The sequence below is a fragment of the Vulpes lagopus genome, chromosome 12, assembly GCF_018345385.1.
Source record: "Vulpes lagopus strain Blue_001 chromosome 12, ASM1834538v1, whole genome shotgun sequence".
In the NCBI taxonomy this organism is placed as follows: domain Eukaryota; kingdom Metazoa; phylum Chordata; class Mammalia; order Carnivora; family Canidae; genus Vulpes; species Vulpes lagopus.
In genome coordinates, this window is record NC_054835.1 from 14,024,374 (window position 1) to 14,046,976 (window position 22,603).

Sequence of the window (22,603 nt, forward strand, 5' to 3'; positions counted from 1 at the left end):
GAAGAGGAGGAATTAGCTAGAGTGAGGGCTGAATGAGGTAGAGGAAGGAAGGAGAGGATTGTGGGTGGAAGGGCCAGTCTGTGTGAAGGCATATGGGAATGAAACAATGTGAAGCAGGCTAGAACAGAAAGGACCTGAAGGGCGAAGTGTGTAGAGAGGTTGTGGGGGAGGGATGGACAAATCACAAAAGGCCTCTTGTAGTAGGAATTTGAACTTGAATAACTTGTTATTCTGTGCTGGACACTGTGCTAAGTGCTCATCTGCATCAGCTCACTTATTCTCCACCATAATCCCTAGAGAGGGACACTATTAGGATCACCCCCATTTTACAAATGCAAAAACCAAGTCTGTGGATTGTTAGAAATAATCAAAATAGAATAAAACTGAAAGTGGCTAAAGCCAAACAGCAATATGCTTTAGATTAAAAAAAAAAAAACACATTTAACCAGAAACTGAATACTGTAAATATTGAGCCAGAGTGTAAGACCTTACACTGTGAATTTTATAGGTGACTAAAGTTTGATGGAAGAGTAAAGCATTCTTGCCAATGTTTACGTCTGGAAAAAACTGACCCAGAAAAATTGGACTCGGACATAAAACATGAACTTTTGCAGTAGGAGAAGGAAAACTGGTAAAATCTTGAAGGAAGATTGGTAAAACTTGTTCTGTGCAAAAGCTCACTGATAAATTGAACTTTAACTTCAGAATTCAGAAGGAAGAGAGTTTATTGCAATACAAATCATTTTGTCACAGTACAAAAATATTGGTGCTGAGAAAGAGCTTACTTGTATTTTATAAAACACTGAATATGAAAATGAAATTAGCTTAATGGCGTTTGTTCACTCTGGAGGAACGAGATATTTACATATATCTTTGCTTCAGACAACATTAGTATGATCTTAGTACATACATTTGAAACCATAAACATGGGTTCCTTGGGGTCCAAATCATACAATAAAAACTCTCTTTACTTGGCCACTGGGGCCTAAGAGAGGAGGCAAGGGAGGCTCCTGCAGGGACTGGAGGGTGACAGAGGCCCTGTTTCAACCCAAAGACCTTTGAGGAGAAGAATGGTGACAGGGAGGGATTTGGCCATTTCGATCATGGGCGCTTTCTTGAAAGAATGCATGTTGAACCAGAGACATGAGTTTGGGTCGCACTTCCACTAGTGTCTGCTGCCCTCTGCTATTTCTGTCTTTACCACCTATGCTACAGGAGCCCAAAGACTTCCTCAGATGTTGGCTGGGAACAAGGACAAATGCATTCCCTCAAAATGAGAAGTAACAGTTGGAAGAAATATGCATACAGGTTGGGAAGGAACGTTAGCTTCCCAAGAGGCGTGTGAGATGTCTTGGAGGAGGCTCCTCACTCCCTGAGGTCAATGCAGAACAAGACCATGTCAGAGCAGTGGTGCTTTGTGTAGGTCACTGTCTGTGGACAAAGGACCATTCAGTTTCTTGATTTACCCCTAATGTCACCTTTATAAATCAGCCCTCATTTCTTGTTCACATTTCATCTTCAAAAGAACAATTAAAAATCTCCTACGGATATCACAACTATTGCTAAAGTTGACAGATGGGTACTTAATACATTATCATTAATTCAAATGTGAAAATTTTAAAAATAGCAAGTCTGCATCATTAGTTTCTAGTAGCACTTATACATTACTTGAAAACACATTTAATTCTATGCTCAAGTTAGTAATATGAAAACACATTTAATTCTATGCTCAAATTAATAATTTTTATATAGTATCCATTTCAATTTTGAAATTTGAATTTAGAAGCTGTTTATTCAGAATTTTAAACTATCAAAGTATGATATAGAAGGAGCTATAGAGAAATAAGAAATGCACCTCTTTGAATAAGCTATGTACCTAATATGACACTTTTAAAAGATACTCATTAATTTCTCATTCATTCAGAAAATTTGCTTGAATGCCCACTGTGTGCAAGGCACTGGACTAGGTGCTATGGGTATGTAGTTAAATAAAGAACAATCCTGCCTTCAGGAGCTTACAAACTAATGGAGTTTTTCAAGATACTGTATAACAGGTAAGTAAGAAACGATTCCTAATGTAAAGAGGAGCGAATACTTCTTGCATTGAGGATTAGTTTGGTTGTCTTTGCGAAAGCTTCTTTCTTTTCATAATATGCGGCCTCATTTACAAATACTGGGTACACAGTACTGTCTCCGCCCAATGGAATAATCTTTCCCTCAAGAGTTAAAAACACAGGATCCCCAGGGTGCAGCGGTTTCCAGTCTTGATCCTTTCAGGAAACAATTAAAATATATAAGTTACATTTGGGTCTTCCTTCTTGCTTTTAAAGTCTTAAATTGGGCTCTAGACAAATAACAAATTATAGCATTGTATAAAAAAGGAGATGCCTGAGAGATGTGTTGGGAAGCACATGAGTGTTCTGAGCTGAGACTGAGCCATTAATCTGGGCAGCAGTTGTAAGAGTTGCCCATTTAATTTTTATAACTGATACGTGTAATTAGAGTTTGCTTCAATACCAAATTTGCCTTAAATGTTGTCAAAGACAGTAGAATATTAAAGGGCAAAACTAAATGTGTGTCTCCCAAAGTGTATATTCTATCTCTTGCTAGCTGAAGTTGAATTCTGTTCAGCAAAATTTAGGAAATATCCATTTAAGAGCCTTTAGTGTGCTGGACATTATACTGCTGGGGTGTGTACCATTATGCCTGCCTGCAAAGGGATTCTATTTGGTTGGAGCTCCAGAGGGGAGGCGGGGATGGGCTGGGCAAGTCTAAGATAAGGTGAATGTACCCCGTGGTAACAACTGAGTTATCGGAAAGGTCTCGCATTAGGGATCTGGTCCGTTGAACCCTCAGGCACTAATGATGTCACATCACAGGAACCCTAAACCAGTCTTTCCCAAACTCTGACATGTTTGCAGATGGTGTATGGATTTTGTTAAAATGCAGATTCAGATTCTATAGGGCAGGGGTCGGGCCTCAGAGTTTGTACTTTTAACAATTCCCAGCAGCACCTGGGAGTTTACTAGAAAAGCACAATTTTACTCCCCACTGCAAACTTACTAAATCAAAATCTTCACGTTAACAAATCCCCAGAGATTCGCAGGCACAACATTAAAATTTGGGCAGCACTGCATTATGGCAATTTTCTCAACCGTGACTGCACATTATAATCACTTGGGATGTTTAAAAAATATAGATTAGTAGAGGGCCTGGGTGCATTACAGATGCATGAAATCAGCATCTCAAGGGCAGGGCTCAGGCACCATTAATTAAAAAAAAAGTTATTTCAAAATTTACATACAGTAAAATTTATTCATTTTTTGCATAGCTCTATGAGTTCAGACATAGGCATAAAATAGAGTCAGGTAATCATACAATATGTAACAAAGGTGCATGGTTCTACCACACGCCTCCTTCGCTACCCTCACACTACTTATTTATAGGTCACTATTGGTTGGTTTTGTGTTTTACAGCCCCAAGTGATTCTGCAGGACAGTGTGTTGGAAACTTCTCTGGAGCAGTGATTTTCAGCCAGAGATGTGCTTCTAGAACAAGTGACACTGCTTCTTTGCCACACCTGTGGGAATTCCAAGGGTGTGCAGGGCTACCCAAACCTAAGCCACATGAACATCACCTGGTGAACCTAATGCATTTCCTGTGTCCACCTTGATGAATTAAATCAGAATCTCTGGGGATGGGACCTGGCAATCAAGATGTTTTCAAAGCTCCTCATGTGATTCTCCCGCAGCCCAAGTTTGAGAAGCACTGCTTTGGTAGCTTTTGTAACAGGTTCCAAGCCTTTAGGGGTCTATCCTCTAGATCACTCCAGTGAACATCCCTGATTGAGAACCCCATCACTCTTAGAGCAAAACCTGGACTGTGTCTCTAGCTCCAGAGTCTACTGTCCTCTCTGTTCATCCCCTACTCTCCATTGACACTGGTCTTGCTGTTCCTCAAATACACCAAGTCTGTTCCAGCCTTAGGGCCTTTGGACTTGTCTTCCACCTGGCTGACTTCTCATGGTTCAGGTTCCAGATTCAAAGCCGTCATCTCAGACGGAGCTCTTTCAGACCATTCCATCTAACAGGAACCCTCCTCTGTTAGCCTCTATTACTCTGTTTATTTCTCTTATAGTACTCATTACAATTTGAAATGATCTGGTTTATGTGTTGTTTACTTATTCATGCTCTGTTCTCCCCTGATTAGTATGCAAGCTCTGTGAGGGACCTTGTCTATCTGGAATCTTGGGGCCCAGAACAGGCTTAGTAGTCATTCAAATATACTTATTGCAATAATTAATGAATCACTTGTTTCTTGCAGAGTACTCAGCCATCAGATCAATACCATCCTTCTTTTCAAGACCTACTACTAACCCTGCTTGTTACTGATCTCTGCCTCACTTCTCAGCCTCTACAGCATGATTTTTATACTCTTCAAGGATCATTGAGGAATACAAATATCAAAAACAAAAATCCTGTGCTGTAGCCAGTTATGACACCTACATCTTGGCCTGTTTCTGCGCTTGCTATTTTTGTTACCTGTAGTGCTTCCTCTCTCTCTCCCTCAATCTTTATCTTTCTTTCCTTTAAATCACTGTGCCCCTTCTTCTGGTTTCTACCTGGATCCCACTAAGCCACAAAGCATAATTTGCTCCACTTGTCTGTATTTTTGGGCAGGCTACTTTATTAAGTTGTAAGTCTGGATCAGTGGCTTTCTACCTCGATTACCCAGGCCAATAAGATCAGATGATCTGAGTGGGATCCTGGCACCGTTATGTCTCAAAGGCTCTCTAGGCGTGGAGAGCCAGAGTTGAAAGCCCCAGACTAGATAACCTGCCAGGTCTCTTCCATCTCTGATGTCTGAGGGTGAGTAGGGGACTCACGATGGGAACAGATGTTTTAGGTTTTGGAATCCTTGCTCCTCCTTTTTTCTACATTTACCTTTTCCAGATTTAAACCTCTGACACCCTCCCAAGAGCCTTTTATTCTCCCTTAATTATGCAATAATTGATCAAACAAGACAAGGAAGAGATACTGGGGTTCTGAGGAAAGTGAGGAATGCTGGCGGAAAACACTGCAAAGAAAGAGGTTCTGAGTGTTTTGCTCTAACTTATTCAGTGCTGATCACAAGGAGGTGGCAGCAACGTCGTCAACTGCAAAGAACATTAGTTCTGGATCTGCCACTGATAGCTGTATGACTACGGGAAAGATCTAATTTCTGAACCTCTGTTTTCTTTTCTTTCTTTCTTTCTTTCTTTCTTTCTTTCTTTCTTTCTTTCTTTCAAGTGTAGTTGACTCACAATGTTACATTAGTTTCAGGTGTACAACATAGTTTATACCTTATGCTCTGCTCACTGCAAGTGTAGCTATCATCTGCCTTGATATAGCCCTATCACACCTCCACTGACAATATTCCCTGTGCTGTGCCTTTTATCCCACGATTGATTGATACCATAACTGGAAGCCTCTGTCAGCCTCAGTTTTCTTGTGTTTAAATAGATAAAATAATTCCAAGTGCAATGGGCAGGAATTTCACCTTCCCTGAGAGGCCTTGTCAGACCCCTTCCTTTCTACTTCATTATTCTGGTATAGCATCTGGTTATCTTGTTTTCCAAACCACAGTTTAGAGTTTGGGATATCAATACCATAAATACCACAAGAGTATAGGCCATGTGCGCAGATGTATCCCCAGAGTTAGCCCAAGCTCTATTCGATAAACATTTACTGAATGAAGGTCTGAATACCCTACCTACACTGCAGTGTTTTTGAGAACCCAAATGTGCTAATGTATGCAAAATGGATTATAAGGTGTAAAGTTCTATTTGGGGACATCTGGGTGGCTCAGTGGTTGAGCGTCTGCCTTTGGCTCAGGTCATGATTCTGGAGTCCCAGGATTGGGTCCTGCATCGGGCTCCCTGCATGGAGCCTGCTTCTCCCTCTGCTTGTGTCTCTGCCTCTCTCTCTGTGTCTCTCATGAATAAAGTCTTTTAAAAAATAAAGTTCTTTTTGAAAGTTGGGTCTCATTATTTTGAATGTTAAACAAAAAAACAGCAAATGCTACCTGCAGATTAGGGTGGATCAGAGCAGCAATATCTCCATTTTCATTCCTGGGATAGTCAACTTTCTCCATTATTTTATAGACTTCAATAGCACAAGGAGGAAATTCCTTTCCTATGGTGAAAACAATATGTATAATTAGTGACTAAAAATGCTTCTTGAAAAAAAGGAAGTTGACACTTTAGGGAACAACAGCAACCAAACAATGAAGATAGACAACTACAGGAAGAACATACCATGTTAGTTAAGGATATTCATAAACAACATTTGACCAAAAGAAGTTCTCAAACTATTTCTATTAGTACACTGTGCACAAACACACTAAAGGATAAATGTAGAAAACAGAACTTGAGAAGCCAGTGTAGGAGAAAGAGAGGCTAGGATGGGAGTCAGGATACCCAGGCTTTAACCTAGCTGTGCAATCTCAAGCAAGATGCTTCCCTTCTGGAGGCTCACTTTCTTCACCTGTCCAATGAAAGTTTTGAACTACCTTATCTTGGAGGCCCTTCCAACTCTGACATTCTATGATCATAGAACCTCAGGAGGATTTCCGGGAGGTTAGATGACTTCAGCAGCAGGCCCCATCTCTCTTAACTAAGTATTGTGAGACCTCAGGATGCAGGCAGCCTGCCAATAGTGGGGTCCTACTTCCAAAGATGCAGCAACATTAAACAGCCCAATGGCCAGAAACTTGGAAAAGGAGTAGTTTACGTGTATGTCAGACAACTCTGAGCAACCAGGACGACCCGATGCTGTACTATGTTTGCAACTCAAAGGAAAATCTTCTTTTGTCTTTAGAGCAGAAAGCGCAGCCAGGATTGGACTGTGGATATCCTGTGGTCGCTTCTGTATCAGTTAGCTTTTGCTGCTTCACACACTACCCCAGAACTCGGTGGTGTCATATGGTGACCTTCAATTTAGCTCATGGTTCTGCGGGTTGTTTGGGCAGTTCATCTGGTTTAGGCTGGCTTGCTGATTTCTGACTGGCTTGCTCATGCATTTGTGATGTGCTGGCAGGTCAGCTGGGGGCTGGATGACCTATGATGTCTTACTCTCATGTCTGGCATTCGACAGGCTGTCAGCTGGAGCTAGGGTGTCTGAGTTCTTTGCTTCATCACCTCCCACTATTCAGCAGGTGAGGCTAGGCGAGGCTGACCCACGTACTGGCAGTACAGGGTGCCTAAGGGGAGCAAGAGAGTAAGCTCTAGCGCACAAGTCCTTTTCACATTTCTCCTGTGGCACAAAACACATAACGCAGCCACGCCAGATTCAGCAGGTAGGGAAATAGACTTCATTTCTTGGTAGAAGGATCTAAAACACCACATTGTAAAAGCACAGACTCAGGGAACAATTTGTGGCCATTTTTACAATCTACCCCATTCTCCAGGTGAAGATGGAAACTTATTAGGTGTCATCTCCTTAAAGCAGAAGGTCCGTGGAAGGAAAGGAAAAAGTGCTAGAATACAAAGGAGCATGTTTTTGCTACTTCAAATCTCATAGTTCAAAGGAGCCTCAAATGCCCAACTTCATCAGTGCTTGAATCTTCTCTACATCTTTCCAGCCAAGTGGTCATCTTACTCTGGCTTGGACAGCCTCACAAAGTGTGGTCCATTCCATTGTTAGCGTTGTTAATTAGAAATTTCGGTTTCTCGGTAACTTTATTCCACTGATTCTATTCTGCCCTCAGAGTCACAGAAAACATCTAATTGTTTTCCAATATAGTACTTCTAAAACTCTAATATAAAATCTTCTTTTGCCAGTCTGAACACTCTTATTCACTATTCATATGTGGTCACATTCACGAGCTTGTATGGGAAGGTGCTTTGTAAACTGAAGTTTTATGCACGTTTTAGGGATTATTCTTATTACGGTTTTCAAACTCTTTAGCATTCTCAATTTTCTCCTTGGCCTACCTCTAGTTCATAGATGCTCCTCCTGAAATATGGACTCAGAATTTATTCACAGTTCCCCAAGTGATGTTTATTCAATGCAGAAGAGAGACCATCATCTCCTTTATTCTGGGCTTTTTTTTTTTTTTTTTTTAACAGAAAAGCAAACTTTACACCTGAAATGTACTTAACTTAAAACATTTGCTTTGGGCAACTGTTAAAAATTGTCAGGACTTTTTGGGTCCACCTTTTGACCCTGGATATTTTCCTGCAAGCTTCCTGCCACCTTTCATTTATATATAAGTATGTCACATATATCTTTATCCAACTTACTAATAGTTTTGAGTAGCACAGAGTCAAGGATGGAGCTCTTCTGCACATTTCTAGAGATTTTTCTCTATCCCTTTGTCAGCATTCTTTGGATTATGGTGCTCTTTCCATGTTAGTTAAAAATCCACCAAACTAGAAAGTCAAAATTAATAGTGGTTTAAAATTTTTGAATTGCAGAATCCTTTGCTTAAGTGAAATGTTATAGGAAAGAGCAATAAAACAGAACTGCTCTGGAGCTACTGTCCTGGAATGTCCCAGAGCTCCTAGAATAGCTAAGAGATCCCCAACCCCTGGGGTAGAAGTCTATGGATTGTGATTTGGAAACCATGTTTTCCCATTCAGATCTGTGGCCTTCTACCTGGGTACATAATTTCTTAACATATTGTAGTCCCACACTTATTATTTGAAGGGTTTCTTGTGAATTAGTGGTTGCCTTCCCAACACCAGGTCCATTTGAGGCTATAGACCCTCTTCTCAGATAAAGATGGTAAAAAGCTGATTTTCAGTCTTTATGACTTTGGAGTCAAAGGATTCCCAAGTACAGAAGAAATTCCTGTGATTGTAGTAGGGTGCACAATCTACCGTTAAGGAATTATATGCCCCATGACACTGAACTATTCTCCAGCTTTGTCTCTATAATGACCCACTCCACAATAATTTCAATTCAGCCTTCTGGAATAATTATTTACATAGTCTCTCTCTCTCTTTAAATAATTTTTTTTAAGTTTTAAAAGTTTTATTAAATTTTTAAAATTTTAATTCCAGGATAGTTAATATACAGTGTTATATTAGTTTCAGGTCTCTTTGGTTTTATTTTAATTACACCTTATTCTAAAAACAAAAAAATTACACCTTATTTTAAAATTTTAAAGTAAATTTATTTTTAGTAATTAATAGACCTTTTCCTGCAGTTTTAGGTTTACCAAATAAATGAGCAGATAGTAGAGTTGCATATATCACTCCACCACCAGCCTCATTTAATTATTTTTTAATTACACAAATAACACATGAATGCATCATTCACTTCAAAACAGAACAAAATTAACCTGTTTTTTCCTCCCCTCCCCAGTAATCACTGTTACCAGTTTGGTGTGTTTTCTTCTAGGACTTTTCCAGTGCATTAGCATATGTATAAGTATTCTAGTAAGCATTTATCATTATTATTCTGAAGAAAATTGGTATGCTGCATGTTTTGGTCCGTAGCTTGCTTTCTGTAATTAACAATGTATTTTGAAGACCTTTCCACATTACTTTATTGAATTGCTCACCGATGGATCAATATTCAGGTCATTTATATTGTTTTCCTCTTACTAGTGAAGCTGATACCCACCCTTGCATATGACCTATTGGGTATCCATGTGCTTGTGTTTCTTTGAGATATGGAATTGCTGGGTCATAGGATTTGTGCATTTCAAAAAGTTGATGCTGTAAAAATTCTCTCTAAAGTGTCCTTACCAATTTATACTAGCATAGATGAGAGCACCCCCTTTTCCTATGCCCTTACCAACAGTTAATATTATCAGATTTTCATATTTTTTCACTCTAATGGGAGAGAATAGTTTCTTATTTTAATTTGCATTTCTCTGATTACTAGTGATATTGGACACCTTTTCATGTTTAATGGACATTTGTACTGGAAATTAGTAGGAAGATGAGAATTTTATTTGGGGAGCTTTATCTGGTAGTTGCTTTTCTTAAATGTGTCTATTCTAGTCATTGAGGAATGGCTGAAGTGAATAACGTTTTTAAAAAGCATCTATTACCATGATCATGGCGAATTTGACAATTGCTATTTCAATGTTTAGTGATTAAGTCACTATGTGTGCTCATTCCAGCTCTTTTTTCTGATTTATTTATACACATACACACTAACAAGGAAACAATTCCTACCTCCTACTTACCTTCATTGAAATTATGTATAAAATCAAGAGCATACTTAATCATTTTTCTCATTTGATCCAAAATATCAGCTCTCAGAACCCCTTGAGGTTGGGGACCAACTTCTATACCTCGGTACAGAGGGGAAATAGTCACATTTATATAAGTATTACAATATATTATAAAGTTGAGCATTTTAATATATCAAGATCTATGATCCTATCCTTAAAATTATTAGAAAGGTAGACCATGTAGCATCACGGAAAATATTTGAGACAATGTTAGGCAAAAAATAAAAGCAGAACATTTACATGTACATGTTATGAGCATAGTGAATTAAGACTGGGAGAGATCATGGAAAAATATCAAAGAATTATATTAGAGTAGTAAAACTTTGGGGTCATTTTTCCTTAAATTTCCTTAAATATTGTCAAAATATTTAAATATCATCATATTGAGAATGTAAATGGAGTAGACAAATTTATATTGACAAAATAATTGGTGGCCACAAATAGAAACTGTCATAGACCTATTCCTTAGTTTTGACAGGAAGAAAGTCACCCATTTAAGTCACAGAAATCTAGAGCCATGGATGTAAGTCAACATGACAATCTATGTGACCCTAGAGCAACAATCTTGCCCTTAGCATAACAACCCATCCTGACATGATAGTGCAATAGTGTTAGTTTTCCTTAGAATGGATTTGTATCCATTTCTTTTCACTCCAAACCCAATCCATCCTCACATCTACAAAATACTCTTCCTCTAAATGAAATATTTAGTCACTCCCCTCCTGTTCCAGTCTCCCATAGTCATCCTTCCAGTCCTTACCTTCTCTACTTTTAAACCATTGACCAAGTATAATATCATTCATTCTCTTTCATTCAATTCATATGTATTCATATACATTCCTTTTGTCCATTTTATTTTCACTCACTTCTTTTATTTCTTGATTCACAAAACTTTTCTGTATTTGATCTTCATTTTTTTATTTGTTGTGCTTAGTTTTCTTGTATACACGTTTCGACATATTTTTAAGCATGTAGTGTTAAGTGTGGCTGAGGTATGCATCTGTGTATAAATGATTTGTTCAGACATGCAAAAATGTATTCAAGGATATGTTGTGGAAGACATTGTTAGTTGCCAATCCAAAAGCCTTTCCACCTTCCCCCTTTCTAACAGAGTCCTGATTTTGGTTGGGTATCCAATCTTCCAGGTAAGGGCACTTTTCCCCAGCTCAGGTGTAAATGTGAGTAATATAAGTCATCACAGTACTCCCAGTACCCTAGTTATTGATTTAAGAATGGATATGTGACCTGGTTCTGACAAATGGTTACAATAGAAGGTTTGTGAGAGGAGTTCCTAAGAACTTTCTTAAACCCACTAGATACTGTCTTGTTGGCATATGATGCCTAAAATTACAGTGGGCATCTTGTGGCCATGGATTGCTAAAAAAAAAATGGTGCTAAAGATGGTAGACTAGAAAGATAAAAAGAACCTACCCCCTCATAATGCTGTTGAGCTATTAGATAAAATAATAAATTTATCTTATTGCTTAAGCCATTTGTGAGATAGAAGGTGTGGTGTGGGCAGTCCTATGTGGAGAGCAGATATGATGGGTAAGAGTGGGTGTCTTACCCAGAAGAGTCAGTTATTAAAGGGTTTTTTCCTTTCTGATTGTGAGTGAAATATAATAGGGTCGCCATATTTTCTAAACCAGCAATTAACTTTGACACAAGATCCTGTATCAGAGAAGAATGTTTAAATTTGTAGAAAATGGCCACAGCATAGTCTGAGTGGAGCTAAAGAACTAATGGTCATAAGAGTAAATCTTCTGAGTCTCAAATGAGGCCATGATGGATCTGGGAGAGTTAGTAGAAGACTCTGTCTAGTTTCTCTTCCATTTGTGTGTGTGTGTGTGTGTGTGTGCGCCCATGCACACGTGAGACACAGAGACAGAAAATGAAGAAGATTCTAGGAGCGGCTGGCTGCAGCAAACTGCTTCTTTCTAGAATAAAGTTTATCTAGAATGATCCTGCAACATTTCAGCTGCCTTGGCAATAGAATGCAAAGGTGGTCCTTGTAGGAGGCTGTAGAAGCTAAAGCAAATTTGTATGGGACAACAGTTTTGGGTACATTATAAAATGTTGAGTTGGAGATTGTTTCTCTCTGATCGTTAAGTATTTTTCCTCCAATGAATGGATGGTATAAAAATATTCCAAATAAAATAGCAAAGTTACAAGGAGAACATACAATATTTCTAATTATTTATGATGATCATAATACTCTCTCATATTGAAATGTTTGAAAGGTTTTGCTCTATTTTTCAGGCCCAAACATATCGGTAGGTATTTGTTTTGGTTAAGAGCAGCATCACCCCACAAATATCATAGACCAAGACTGCTTTTCAAAGTGCAGAAATCTTTTGATTTTTTTGGTGTCCCAGAAACAAGAACTCCATTCTTTATTGCTAAGCATTTGGTTTGTTTCAAATAATTACCTATGTGTGAATATTTAGCTTACCCCAAGAGATCCCTGATTTTGCACCAAATTATCAACAATTGAATAACCAAGATAACTGTAAATTCTTTTTTTAAAAAAATAAATTTGTTTACATTGTTTGACAACTTTTCTTTTCCTTTTTTTAAAAAAAAGATTTTATTTATTTATTCATGAGAGACACAGAGAGAAAGGCAGAGAGAGAGAGAGAGAGAGAGAGAGAGGCAGAGACACAGTCAGAGGGAGAAGCAGGCTCCATGCAGGGAGCCAGATGCGGGACTGGATCCGGAATCTCCAGGATCACGCCCTGGGCTGAAGGTGGCACTAAACCGCTGAGCCACCCCAGCTGCCCTGACCACTTGTTTTCAAATTAAATTGCTCTTGGTTAAAATCATTTGAGATCTAACAAAAATATTTTAAGATGTGACAGCAATTTTAATTACTATAGTATAGTCTGCAAACAATTACGCTAGCAGGTCACTCAGGAAGAGAGTGGAATATAGATAAAACAGACTGTCTGTGCAAGCCTCCATGTTGGAAGTTGCTAGAAGGCAAAGGTGAATTCACAGCCTAGAAACTGACAGGGCAAACAAGTGAATGGATAGCAGTTAGTGGGAGACGTGACTGCAAATCAGGTGCCTAAGAGGAATGTTGAGAGAAAAATTTTCGTGGGTCTTTTGTGTTTCTGCATGTCTTGCCAGCAAGACACTGACTGCCTTGGTTCCAGCTTATTTTTCAAGAGTGTTTGTATAGTGAACAGTCTTGGAAGACAGAAATGATCTCTTTTTAGGCACAAAAGGTAGGCATGTTTACTGCACATTATAAAGATTCAAATTTCCTCAGCTCACTATTTGTCTCCTGGAATGTAGAAAGATGTTCAATGAAATTGAGGAAATCTGATATAATTAGAGCCTGCCTGGAGTTAGTCTGCTTATTACTTGACAGTTATAAGCCATAATGATAAGCAAGGTAACTATAAATATTCTTCAAGAAATAATTTTCTCAGAGTTTCACATAGGATGTATTTTGTGCAATTGTGACAATGGGAAATATGACTTACCAACAGGATACTTGGCTATAGAACGAGTGGTTGCATATTTGAGGGAAGGATGCTCAATAAGATAAACATAGCAGGGTAATGGAGCCAAAGAAGTCTGAAAGAATTTAAAACATCTTTCTTATTATGTAAAGACCATACACTTTGTTCTCTTTGCCACTAGAGAGTCAATAATGCCTTCAATATGTTTTACTACACCAACTAAGATTAGTAAGACAGCTTTATGAAACACTCTAAGATTCAATGCTATTATTATTGCTTTGAAAACACAGTAGTGAATGACATATGAAATTGAATTCTGCATAGCTTTCTGATAGCAGGTACATAAAATAATTCTCAAGGACCATGATCAAAGAATATGAAATAAATTTTCCTTCTGAATGGATTTGGTTATTTTTGTTTTCACCACTGGTTACAGTTTTTAGCTTCGTATTGGTCACATAAAGAATTTTGTTTCTACCCCTACAGTCCAGGTCTGTGCAGATGTTAGGTGAATTCCCCCATCTCCACTTATCTGAGTGAGAATTCAAGATATGCTTCCAGGTTTTGGTGACAACGTCAGCCATGCTGCTTCTATGCCTGGCAACTGGAGCATTCGATTCTTCCTTTAATGAGCAACAAAGAGTTGCTGCATTATGAGCTCCCACCAGAACTACTACTCCCACCAGAACTCAAGTGAAACAGAAATAACGATTATTTTTTACTATCTGCTAGGTGTGAGGCTAAATGCTTTAAATACTTTATCTTATTTAAGGCGTTTAACAGCCATATGGGTAAGTGTTGCTATAATGCCCATTTTATACAACAAGGAAGGCAAGGTTTTGGAGTGGGGTGTCTTGTCCAAGGTTAGTGAATGAGAAAGCAAGGATTATAAGCCTAAATTCTCCTGGCTACATGGATCAAACTCTTTTCACTAAACTAGACTAGTCCTCTGGAAAGAAGAGAATCCATTACATAGAAATAGACATGTATTTCATTATTTGTGGTTTTCCTTGGTTGTTATTTTTTCTAGCATTTTTTTGCTAGCTATAGGATTGCTGAATTTTTCATCTTGTAAATTTCTGAGCCTTAAAATGATTAGCTTTACGAAGTACTGGAAGAACAGATGTGTGTTGGGGTGTTAGGATCAAATGCAGACAAGGGTAGAACTAAAAAGAGCCACTCTTTCTATCACTGGCCTTTAGTCAACAGTAAGTGACTATTTCTTGAGCTTCGTAGAACTAGAATTGAGCTACTTCAACCACACCATTTTAAATGTTGGTATTAATTTTACCAAATAGCCTATGATTTGGTGGCTATCTGTATAAAAGATTTATAATTTTATAGACTCAAGTATCCACAACTTTCTTGTTATTTTATTTATTCTATGTATTATTTTACTCATTTCCTCACCTTTGTTTCTGCCTGTCAACACTGCCTTTATTCTGGTGCCCCTCCTACTCCCTCATCTCTCCTGGACCCCTTCTTCTGACCCTTTTCTGGTTGTTCAGCATCTTAAAATTGACTAAAAAGTACAGGAACATGCTAACTTATAAATTAATAACATTGACATTACCTTAATGTAATGAAACATTTGAATTAAAAGGTCATTCCTGGAATCTTCAAGAATAAGAGTGCACCCCATGTTAGAAGTAGTGTTGTGAAGGTCAAAAATAATGTCATAGGAATCTTCATTGTCTTTTGGGCCAAATAAATGATTTATTTCTTGAGCCCTTCTCACTTCATATGGTAAATCCTTTGACACTTTTTTGCTGTTATTAGGAGAAAGAAGAAGATTAACAACATCTGCAGCTAAGATAACATAAATATACAATAAGAACACAGTGTATCAGGAGCCAGTTGCCAAAACTTTAATATAAAAAATCTGTAAAGGAAGTAGAAACTTATTTGAAAACTTCATAAATAAAAAATTCCTTTTTTTTTTTCTCCACGTGATTTTATGTAATAGTGCATTGGTATGCTCACAACAATAGTTCATTTATGTGGCTGATCCCAGAAAGGGCATTTCAAATAGAATTTGCCATTCGACTTCAATGTTGAACAAAATTCATTCATTAACTTAATCAATAATTTAAAAAATGTTATGTGTATTGGGCTATTTTATAGGGCTAGACTATCAAGCACACACATAATTTTTTTTTTTGTCCTGTAGCTAATTTTCTACTGCACAAAAATAGTCAAGCGTAGGTGATCATGTTATCTAATTAGGGATTCTAACCGAGGTCAGGGACTACTAGTGGCCCAGGGCAAACTTTACAAAGTCTGTAAACTCTAAGAAAATGCAGAAATTTGCAGGCGTATGCATATATATTCTTTTTCTGGGCTAAGTTTTTATCGAATTCTCAAATAAGTCTCTACCTCCTCTTAATCTTTAGGATACACTTTTTCTTACTGTACATGATGATGATTTAAGTCTATTTTTCCTCATTAAATAAGGATTAAATTCTCTGTAATTCCATCTCTTTCTGTTTCTCATTTTTGCTAGTATCTTCAAGGGCCCTACAGTTTGAACCTGGGTAATTCCTGACTGAAATGCAATCAAGAAGGTGGAACAGCCATTTGTGACTGTAAAGCAAAACTATGAGGATAAAGGCTACATACAAGGATTGTGCAGTGGGAAGATAGAAGAGACCTGTGATACTAACGATATTATTGAACCACTGCAACCAGCCCTGGACTTTCAACCTGTGCATTTATTTGTAAAAAAAAACAAAACAAAACAAAACAAAAAAACATTTATTTAAGCCACTGTTTTCAGGTTTTATTATATGCAACCAAACATAGTTCCTAATGGATAGATATGCATTTTAATGTTTTTAAGATTTATTTATTTATTTTAGAGGGAAGGGAGGGGCTGAGGGAGAGGGAAAGAGAGAGTCTCAAGCAGGCTCCCTGCTGAGCATGGACCCCAATGTGGGGCTCAATCCCAGGACCCTGAGATGACTTAAGCCAAAATCAAGACTCAGCCGCCCAACCAACTGAGCCACCCAAGTGCACCTAGATATGAATTTTAAAAGTTAATTCATGAAAAAAACTGTACTAGATTACTCTACCTTCGATTGATTTGCTTCTAATTCTTCCTTGTGTGAATAAATGGCATCACTAGCCGCCCAGTTGCTTAGAGCTAAGGCTTAGAGTCTTGAAAGATAATGGACATTGCATTTTCCTGCCTGGGGTTTCATAGGGGGAGTCCCAAGAGATGAAGCTGAAGCAATAGGTAGGGGCAGGATCCTAAAAGGCATAACAGCAATACCAAGTTACTTAAATCTACGCTGGATAGTAGATTTTTAAGAATTTTCAACTGGGGACAGGCATGATAAGATCTGTCTGGTTAGGATGATCTCTCTGCTACGAGAGTCAATGGCGGGAAGGATTGGAGTAAGGCGAGATACAGAGATTCTTTAGGAGGCTACTCTAACTGTCCACAGAAGAAATAAACTAAGGAAGTTAAAATGAAGAGGAAGATTGGATTTGCAAAATATTCAATACTTGAATAAATGGGAAGATTTGGTAACTTACTAGACATGGGGCTTGAGGAATAGGGAAGGTTTCAAGTTGATTTCCATGGGGGTACTGGTGACATCACTGAGATGGTGAATATAGGGAAAGGAGCATATTTGAGAGAGGGAAGACAAGAGAAGGGAATTAACTTATCTATTCTGTAACTTTCAGAATCACTCTGAGAGAGAACTGTCTAGCCTCTGAATAGTGTTGAAGTATAAGAACTAGAAAGTGAATTTAATTTAAAAGACTGCTCTCACTGAAAATGCATACTATTGGGGCATCTGGGTGGCTCAGTCAGTGAAGCACCTGCCATTGGCTCAGGTGATGATCCCAGAGTCCCAGGATGGAGCCCTGCATTGGGCTCCCTGCTTGGCAGGGAGTCTGCTTCTCCCTCTGCTCCTCACCCTGCTTGTACTCTCTCTCTTTCTTTCTCTCTCTCTCAAATAAATAAAATCTTACCAAAAAAAAAAAAAAAAGAGAGAGAGAGAGAAAGAAAATGCATACTATTGAGTGGTTATAGTAAGAAAACTCACCCCAGTCCATTTCAGAATTATTTGAGAAGTTAACATGCTAACTAAACGAGTTATTCTTCAACAAATTTTTGTAATATAAGAGCTAGTTAAAACCTATTTTAGGTGACCAGATAAACCTTAATTGTATCGGCATACCTCAGTCATAAAGATAAAGCATTCCTGAAATTTAAATGTATGCTAGTAAAAATATTTGTTTCAGGGGATCCCTGGGTGGCGCAGTGGTTTGGCGCCTGCCTTTGGCCAAGGGCGCGATCCTGGAGACCCGGGATCGAATCCCATGTTGGGCTCCCTGTGCATGGAGCCTGCTTCTCCCTCTGCCTGTGTCTCTGCCTCTCTCTCTCTCTGTGACTATCATAAATAAATAAAGAAAAAAATATTAAAAAAAATATTTGTTTCACAAAACATAACTAATGTATACTTTTCTCTAGAAAACCTCTATTTCATAAAGTGAGGCATATTTGTACTAAAAGTAGTAACCATATTTTCATCAGCTGTGAGAGTAAATTTAAGAAACTCTAAACTGAAGTGTTTATTAGGAAATGGGTACTTAAATCAGTGCTGTGTTAGTTGCTCCTTTGCACATCTTCTACCTTGGTTGTCTTCCAACTTGTTGTGGGCAGAAACCATTTTGTACATAGCCTTGTACTCCCATGGTACCTGGCACAGTGCCCCGTGAAGAGTAGGTGTTTAATAATATTTTTAGGTAAATAAAAGAAAGTGGTAGAAAGCAAATACTAACAGCCCTATATATCTACACTAAGAGCTATAAAGATGTAAGCAAAGGGGAAATAATATTATTTATACTATGTGTTATGAATAATACCTAGAGTGTTACTATTGCATACATTGTGTGCAACGTATTATAAACCAGCTGCAATTTAAGTTCAGAAAATGCAGGTAAAGTGTCTTAGTTGCATGAAAAAATAGTAGTCAACCACCTAGAAAGCTAACAAATATGTACACAAGCATAGTGGCAAAACACCAATAAATTACAAAAGACTATTTGATCTGTTTCTTTAAAGATACGGTTTAAAAATAAAAGCCATTATTATTTATTGTCTCCGTCTATACAGAATGCATTCAAAAAGAAAATCAGTTAAGAATAGTCTTACCTTGTGAAAAGTTTATAAATGAGCCTGTGAATGCCCAGTTTACATAGCTGAGTAATTCATAGCGGAGTATGATTAAAAGTGAAAGTGATCTTATTCACAACAGTGATTATTTGTACGGGCATGTATATCATGTGCTACCCGTACATGTTCTGATTCACATATACCACTTTTCACACACATACCCATACATGCACCTATGCATACAACACAAAATGTAGCCTTACCCAAGATTTTCAGGATCAAAAACTCGATTCAGGTCACAGTCAATATATCTGGTACACTTCTTCACTGCTCTTGGGTTGGTAATAAATGGTTTTACCTCCAGCCCTGTTCTCTGAATCTCAGTGTCATTCTCCAGCCAGTGCTTAACTAGAAATACTCCTGTTAATTCATTCCCGTGAGTTCCTCCAAAGATAGCAACCTTTTTAATAGGATCTTCAGTAACATGATAAGAAGTCATTTTTATCAAGTAGTTTTATCTGATTTCTGCAATTCAGAAAAGAGATCAAATAAAACTTAATTTCTTAAGAAAAGTTTAGAAATTTAAATCCAAATGAGACTTTAACCAAAGTGCAAAGTGCAGAGTTCTCTTGAGTGGAGAATAATTTAATATTCTATCACAAGTTCTGAGCCCTGTTTATTATAGGGACACTCCCTTCTTTAGCCCTGCCCTTTACCATATTTGGATTAAAATATGCAGAGATGAACTAGATACAGCTGTTTAACTTCTTACTCCCTCACATGGTCAGTAGATCTAAATGCAATAATAAATTAGCATCTCATACTAATACAAAAATTCTGTTTTCCTTTCAGCTAGAATGTCCCCTACTGGTGCTTCTATGACCACTTGTAATAGTAAAAATAGTTTATACCTTTCTAATCCTCAAAAATTAAAAAGTTTAAAACACATATAAAAATAAAGAAGTGGCTCATAATATGCATGCTATTATTTGGTATTTATGTTTCCACTCATATTTAAAAATATTTCTTCTCTGAATTATTTCTTCTCAGATTCTTTTCATATCGGAGGGCATTTGAATCTCACCTCCATAAAACAGCCAATGGCAGGTCCTAAGGGCCTCCTGTTGAAGCAGCATTGTTTCTTTCAGTATGCCTTTTCATGGTCAGAGATACAAGAACCAAATAAATGATCCCTAGGACCTAGAAATCTACTTTGAAATATGCTTTAAAGCATATTCCAACTTGTTGTGGGCAGAAACCATTTTGTACATAGCCTTGTACTCCCATGGTACCTGGCACAGTGCCCCGTGAAGAGTAGGTGTTTAATAATATTTTTAGGTAAATAAAAGAAAGTGGTAGAAAGCAAATACTAACTTTCTGATAAAGTTTGTGGTAATTCTGTCAATTTCTTTAGGATTCTTCCTCACTGTTTGCCTTAATACTAAAGGAAAAGCAGCAGAGAGTAATTTTCAGGCCTGTGTAATACCTGAAAATGTCTTGGGGCATGCTGTATATACTAACCAAATTATGAGTTTATTATAATACACAGTCTAATTTACTGGCAGAGCAGACTCTTCACTGGGATGTGTTACTCAGTAGGGGGTTTTATTAGGGGAACTATCCAGAATACTAAGATGATTACATCCCTTTGGAGAAATGACTCAGCTAAATTGGATTTGATTTCATGCTCAACCATCCAGAAAGTCAAATACATTCAGGTACTGGAAATACTATGTACTAGTAATGCCAGATTGTCTGATAGGGGTACAACAGGAATAATACATTACAACCACAGAGAAGTTTCATTTTTAACTACATTTCCCACATGTTACCTCAGTTTCTTCATATATTCACTTTCTAAGATAGGGTGGTTGGGTATTGACATTCCCATTGTAGTGCTAAGGGAAAAGTCTCTCAGCTACCAGGAGAAATCTGGGCCTGGGACCCAAGTTTTCTGATTCTAAGCCCAGTGTTTTTTACAGAACAGGATGCTTCCTGTTATTTTTGGACTTCCCCAAAGTTCTAATTTTTCTCTTTTGGAATTCACATAAACAGTTACTACAGTGTGCTCAGGAGACAAACAAGCACACAAACGAAACACATGCTGGAGAACACAAAATGTGAATATTTCATTATATTTAATAAACTAATCCTTATATTACTCCTTTAAGAGATTATAATGCAGAGAAGGAGCAAACAACGTAATGAAATCCAAATTTACACATTAAAATTACTATTCTAACCTAAGAAAAAGCCCCTGTAGCCTTTGACTTTCTATCCACATCAAAGTACACCGAACACTTCAGGGTAGAGATGCTGAAAACAAGCCTACATATAAACAAATGATAGTTGTATAGTTTACTTTGGTTTTAAGAGTTGTAACTATGGTGAATTATTAACACTTGATAATGTTTTGTTTCTCTTCTGCTGATTGTATTTAGTTCTGTCCTTTGCCCTAGTCTCTCTGGAAATGCTGCCTTGGCTATTTACTCGTAACTGGCACAAATGACCTGCATTTCATGGCTTGTTTTATGGAATTTTAACAGATCAGCACTTTGAAGCACATTTAACATTCATAAATAAAGTTTCCCTTACATGTCAAAATGAACAACTTTGTTGAGAGTTAATTAATTGCAGTAATTCTGTCCCATACTTACCTTGTTTATTGTGTACAGAGTTTGTCTTCTGCGGAAAGCTTTATTAGAAAAAAAGGAGAGCATTTCCTTAGAACTAGAGCACCAGAGGCTTTTCATACTCTTATACCAAGTTAACTTCCGAAAGATTTTTAACTCCCTGTTTCCCAAAGCACACTAAATTTTTTAGTCCTACAAAATCTACAAATTTTTATTAGTCTAATTATTTTTTGAGAATTCAAAGAACTGATAGCATACAAAGTGGAACCCTTTCTAGTTATCACCATTTCACTATTAGGTTGAGTATTTAATGTACTAAGTATTTAAAAGAATAAGCCTAATAATTTCTAGCAATACAAATGCTTTGTAGGGAAGGTGGTGGCTGATTTATTAGTAAAATAATGTAATATAAAACACAGGGAGAATAATTTTTTCATAGTCTTGGTCATCCAATAAATTTATACAAAAAGTTTTGTGGGAGACACATTTAAGATTTCATTTACAAAATGGTATGACTGGGGGATAAGGGAGGATCTTCTCTCCAATATCACATATATAAAGTGTCTCATACATAATGCAATTTTCCAGCAGTCATGTAATCAAACTACTCTATTTAAACTTTTTCCTTCTTCTGTGGCTCTCTTGCTGTCATCCATCCTGATCAACTTTTCAGATGAAAATAAATAAATGCAACCAGAGCAAGATAGGGGCTAAAACAGACAAGTTTATACACTCTTAGTAAAGATTCCACATTGCTCATGTCTGTAGTCCTGACAGATGTGTCATGCTGCTTATAGCGGGTTTAAAGTATTTTCTTTTAAATGAGAAATCCATTTTGGGGGTGTGTGGTTGTGTGGGCTTATAGCGGGTTTAAAGTATTTTCTTTTAAATGAGAAATCCATTTTGGGGGTGTGTGGTTGTGGGGCTATCCGTGTATATGTATATATCAGGTCAAAACCTGCTTCCCTAAAGCTTTTACTCATTTAAAAAAAAAATCTCCTCTTTGGAATCATGACAACTAACAAGTATTTTCAGAAATTTTATTATGTGAAATCTTTTCTTTTCCAAATTAAATGAAGACACACACACTTCCTTCAACTTTATTCCTTAGTTTGGCATTCATACTCATTCTCCTTCTGATTTTTTTT

General features: G+C 37.5%; 1 protein-coding gene across 3 annotated transcripts; it reads right to left on the bottom strand.

Moving 5' to 3' along the window:
• Positions 1 to 707: 707 nt before the first annotated feature.
• Positions 708 to 19,463, bottom strand: ASPA (aspartoacylase). Of its 3 annotated transcripts, none has more exons than XM_041725465.1 (6): positions 19,086 to 19,463; positions 15,268 to 15,463; positions 13,716 to 13,809; positions 10,180 to 10,281; positions 6,064 to 6,173; positions 708 to 2,270 (listed from the first exon to the last, which is right to left on the bottom strand). In XM_041725465.1, the coding sequence occupies exons 1-6, from the start codon at positions 19,319 to 19,321 to the stop codon at positions 2,073 to 2,075; spliced, it is 936 nt and encodes a 311-aa protein (XP_041581399.1). In that variant the 5' UTR covers positions 19,322 to 19,463; the 3' UTR covers positions 708 to 2,072. The 3 variants fall into 3 exon arrangements, with proteins under 3 accessions (XP_041581399.1, XP_041581398.1, XP_041581400.1); XM_041725464.1 differs by having other exon boundaries at positions 10,180 to 10,287; XM_041725466.1 differs by lacking the exon at positions 10,180 to 10,281.
• Between the last annotated feature and the right edge of the window lie 3,140 nt (positions 19,464 to 22,603).

What these genes read in the sequence shown, in the direction of transcription:
- ASPA (XM_041725464.1), bottom strand. Translation starts at nt 19,321, where the DNA reads ATGACTTCTTATCATGTTACTGAAGATCCTATTAAAAAGGTTGCTATC. An exon ending in AAATGTTTCATTACATTAAG is followed by an intron (nt 13,810 to 15,267) that starts GTAATGTCAATG and finishes AAATTCTTTCAG; the next exon opens with ACTTCTTTGGCTCCATTACC. An exon ending in TGATCCACCCTAATCTGCAG is followed by an intron (nt 2,271 to 6,063) that starts GTAGCATTTGCT and finishes GTTTCCTGAAAG; the next exon opens with GATCAAGACTGGAAACCGCT.